Source organism: Montipora capricornis, chromosome 6 (assembly GCF_036669925.1).
Source record: "Montipora capricornis isolate CH-2021 chromosome 6, ASM3666992v2, whole genome shotgun sequence".
Classification (NCBI taxonomy): Eukaryota; Metazoa; Cnidaria; class Anthozoa; order Scleractinia; family Acroporidae; genus Montipora; species Montipora capricornis.
In genome coordinates, this window is record NC_090888.1 from 7249864 (window position 1) to 7254863 (window position 5000).

Here is a 5000-nt window from a genome sequence, read left to right on the forward strand (position 1 = left end):
TCATTCGTACCAAAAGTAAGACATCGCGAAAAATTTGATTTTCGACGTTTCAATTAAAGGAGCCTAAGTTTAGACAAGTTCCTGGCCGATGATCTGCAGACATTTCAGTGGACTAACTGTGGTCTTTTCTTTACTGTAGTTCGCACCGAGCCTTTGATAAATTCAGCCAGTTCCCCAAGTTTCCATGTGGATGTTACATCTTCCAGCGGTGATTGCGACAGTGAGCCCGATCAACAACCGACCCATTCCGAGGCAGCGTCGAAGAAGAAGCGACAGCGCACGACTTTCTCACCTCAAGAAGTGTGGGCAATGGAACGAGCGTTTAAGCGGTGCTCCTTCTTGCATAGCGAACTTGAGGATGATTTGGTACAAAGGCTTGGGATTCCCGCCAGAAGTCTCAGGGTAAGCTAACATTTTTCCAAAAAAGTAACGGTTTTTGACTTGAATAACGCAAAGGATTTACTCAGCGAGATTTTTCGAAAATAGAGAGATTTGGCATTGCGCAATCAGCAGGATTCTTCCCATGATTGAAACGTACATTCTCCTAACTAGTAGCATAGATTTCTTTGTTTTGCTGGCTATGAGAATTTGGTGTTATATTAAGATCACACCCATTAAGCTGTTAATTATCTTCATTCTCGATACTTGTCTGACTCAACATTTCATTGAAACTGCGAGGAGAATTTACATGCTGATCACTCCTGCGAGTTAGAGGGCAAATAAGCTTGCCATTTTGTTTTGAGTAGTTACTTGGTATCTGTAGCTGGCATACAAGAAATGAATTTTAAGTCAAAATCATTTTTTTTTTTTTTACTCTTGCCGAAGTGTAAATTTCCTTAGTAATGAATATTAAGAAACCCGGCGCCGGCCATTTTGAAAATTTTGTGCTTCGTGCGATCATGACAAAAGCAAGAAAAAAAGGTAATCTTGAACTAATAGGCCTTATTCACGATAGCCGCCATGTTGGTTTTCTAATTGTCATGCGAATTAGCCATGTGTTATGCTGGGGGGTAAACACTGGGAAAAAGGCAAGTTGCGGAAAATCGGCTCGTCGAAATATTGAAATAAAATTGCTGAAAGTCCATTTTAGTATTTAGAATTAAGTACCTTTTATAATAATTTTATATCTTTGGATTGCCTTTGACAGTTTGACTTTCTACTTCGTTAGCTGATCATTTTTCACTAAAAAACGTCGAAGTAACTTGTTTAATCATTCTATTTTATTACTTAGGTGATAAACATTCAATGAACGTAAAACAAATCATCTGTGTGGCTAAGATGTTCGTTATAACCTCTCGAAGTTGTGGTGTTTGCCCCCTCAGAAGTGTGTAGCTAATTTGCATGATAATAGCAAAATCCAACATGGCGACCATCGTGAACAAGGTCTATTACTGCTCGAGACGTTTTTTTCTCAGCTAGATTATACAATTGACCGATACCCACCCAATTTTTTGATGTACAAAACTACAGAGCACTGGAGCAAAAGAACAATTCGTTTTTACCGCCAATTAACCTCTGGTTGAGACACTAATGACCATTCTTTATTTTCGGAATTCCTCATAATACACTTTCTTTACCCCCCAAATTTTGCATAAACCATCGTTTTTAAATGCTCTTGGGGACACTGCATATTCCTTTGAGCATTTGAAAGCAATTCTTGCTTTTCAAATGACGTCACAGCCGCCATCTTTGTGCCCCTAAACAAACGGCCATATTTGTGTCCTGACTCAATCCTCTGAGAATTGAACAGATTCCATGTTGCCGTGCGTCTGTTCAGCAATAGATCACAGATGACGTCAAAATGTGGTAAGAACAAAAAGTGGCACATGAGGAGATAACCGAGTGTCTCATTGATGTTCTTACCACATTTTGACGTCTTCTGTGATCTATTACTGAACAGACCCACGGCAACATGGAATCTATTTGTTTTATATAATAAAGAATTAACCTTTATTCGCATAAAAGCTGATGGTGACGTCAATCGTGCGTCTGTCCTCTAATAGATCATAGGCAAGAACCAATCAAAATCCGTGAATAACTTGGGTTGTTATATAATATTATACAAACGTTTTCTTTTGTTTTCGCTGAAAAACATGGCTGTTGATCACGTGAGTGAAAACCAACAATAGTTCACGCAAACAAAGCGTATTATGGGCAATTCGAAAAAAGAGATCTTGAAGTTTCCCTAAACCACACAATTCGAATGAAATGCTAGTGAATTCATCACAAGACGTGTTTGTCAATACTGTTTTTATCTTTTTTAGTTTTGGTTTCAAAACCGCCGTGCCAAAGCAAAAAGAGAGAAAAAGGCAAAGAAAGGAGTCCGTCAGACCACCCCGTCAAATAACCTGGAATGGCCTGAGGCTTTACGCTTCCCGATCCAGTGTCCTCCATACCCACCTGCTGCGGAGCAGGTAGCGCACATCCCAACTGAAAGATTGTGGCAAGGCGTTGACGCCGAACCGCGATACCAGCCTCGACTGCATTCGACGGTCAGGAAAGACCTGACAGCCACAAATGATCGGCCCCGCTACAAGCTGCAGATGGAGACTGGGGATTACTGTTCAACCAGGCCAATTCAGCTAAGGAACCACTCTTTCAGATTACCCGTGGTTCGCCACGATCAGCCCAAGTATGTACCATCATTCGAACCCTCGAGAAGACGATACAGTCGACCCTCTAGCTTTCAGCCATATTAACACGTAATTCTTCGTTTCCAGTTTCCTCATTTAGTGATGCATGTATAAAAGTCGAGGAATGCTTTGTCTATAGAATGTTATTAAGTGGATGTCCTTAGCTTAGTAATTTAGAATAGTTACAAAATGTATTTCGTTAGGATGAAAAAGTGAAAAACGTGTTACGAAAGCAATTTCGCGCAGTATAAGTGATTAAATCATTCATTCATTCATTCAACAATAAATAATGTTTTGGAATTTAAAACAATTAATATTCGTTCTCTCGTTCTTGTAAGATGTTAAGCTTTCATTTCCTCTTTTTCTTTCTTACATTTTCCCCTTTGCCCCTTCAAATCACTACCGTTAAACAATCCGCTTTTCTCGGGAGTAGATGGAGGCTATTTTCGATTTTCAGCCTTTTTTTCAAAACGAACTCCCAGCGCAAAGTCCTTTGTACGAAAAACGACACCATCTTGGTCATTTTAAGGCCAACCAAAGCTAAAATCATTTCAAATCACTCAAATTGACTACAAATGGGTAAGCAAATTTTGAAACACCAAAAGTAATTTCTTATGGCTTACTACAAATCACTCTTGTCAATTTTAATTCAAAATTCAATCGTGTGCAACCTGTCATGTGAGACCCCCTCAGTTATCCTAAATCTTTCGAGGTGACGTGGAAAAGCCCTTTACACCAATGTACCCACACTACATGCGAAAAAATGATGTCACCACAGAAAATAATGCTTTTATTTAAATCACCTTTTCTTAAGTCTTAAATAGGGTGCACAAGAACGGCTGTAAAAAGGACATGCATGTTGACATAAAGGGTCGACTGAAGAATATACAATTCAATTGTTTTGAAGGAGAAGGCTTTTCACACTCGTCTTGCCTATTGAGAACGTTTGAAGAGGCGGTTTTGAAGCCCAATTTATTGATCTAAAATCATTGAAATCCTCCTGGCAAACAGGAAAACAGTTATATTGCAAAATCTCGAAACGAATCTCACGCGATGTCACTGAATTTCTCCATGATAAAATCCCTCATAATGTGACCTTCTAAAACATTTTCCAGCTTTAAAGCCTTGAACAGCTCAGCTTGCCAGTCGCTGGCTTCAGTTCTTCCTTCTCTGAAGACAGCAAAGAGCATGGAATAAATAGATGAGGACGAACGCTGCTTGGAGTACCTCAGCTAACTCGCTTGAATTTTATGCGCTGTAACAAAGGAAAAAACAAAGGAAAAAGAAAGTGATCGGTGAAAAACTATCTTAAGATCAGAATGTCAAAAATTGGACGTGCATCTAATTAGACGCATTCCTGGACAGAAGCATCCAATTTAACATTAAGTTCCGTTGCACAAACTCGACCAAAGCCGTGTGCGTTTTGAGTCAGACATGGAAATTCAAGTGAGCTTGTCGAGAACAAAGCGGCATCTCCGCCGAACCACAGGGAGACCACCCTCTGTTAGTTGGGGCCGTTCATTGAAATCTAAGCACCGATCTTTTGCTATTTACAGAAGAAATACAGATGAACAATACGGTGGCTACAGTTTGCTCCAATATACAGAATTTAAAGCAACTGATTCAATAAAGTTTGAAGAAAATGTTAACTGAGTCATGAGTCATGTTTTTTTCGCCGTCCCGTGCTGTTTTAAGCGCTATTTTGCGAGATGAATATTTGACCTCGGCGGTTAGAACTAACCAAGGAGAAAAGGTAGGCAGCAATCAGCCGCCGGCGAGTGACCTAGTCTACTTTAAGCTGGAACTGACGCCAAACCAGTGAAATTCTCACCTTAAAAACACCAGCATCCGATCAATTAGGATGTCCCCATACCTTCGCCGGATTTGAGCTTCATCTTTCGAAAATTCACCGAGAAAGGCGATTCATAATAAAACCATAATAAAGCTTTCTCAACATGATCTGTACAAAATTCTCGACCAAAGGCAATTGAGGTATGCGCGTCGATTCAAATTCACCAATCAGCGTATCGGGGCGGGGTTGTGGTTTTGAACTGTCAACGGTCGCGATACGCTGATTGGTGGATTTGAATCGACGCGGATACCTCAAATGCCTTTGGTCGAGAATTTTGCACCGATCATATTAAGAAAGGTTTATTATGGTTTCAGGATCGCCTGGCGTCAGTTCATTCCAGCTTAAAGTGGACTAGGTCACGCACCGGTTAGTTCTAAACGTTGAGGTCGAATATTCATCTCGCAAAATAGCGCTTAAAACAGCAAGGGACGGCGAAAAAAACATGACACCCTACCCAGTTAACATTTCCTTCAATTTTTTATGGAATCATTTGCTTTAAATTATTGCATATTGGA

At 40.1% G+C, this 5000-nt stretch overlaps 1 protein-coding gene across 1 annotated transcript in view; it reads right to left on the bottom strand.

Annotated features, from left to right (window-relative positions):
• Window positions 1-3265: 3265 nt before the first annotated feature.
• The window catches only part of LOC138051384 (dnaJ homolog subfamily C member 11-like), a 28599-nt gene continuing 26864 nt past the window's right edge, over window positions 3266-5000 (bottom strand). Inside the window, exon 21 of the mRNA XM_068897574.1 lies at window positions 3266-3888. Within this exon, the coding sequence (XP_068753675.1) occupies window positions 3866-3888 (23 nt within the window). The 3' untranslated portion in view covers window positions 3266-3865. The remainder of the gene's footprint in view (window positions 3889-5000) is intronic.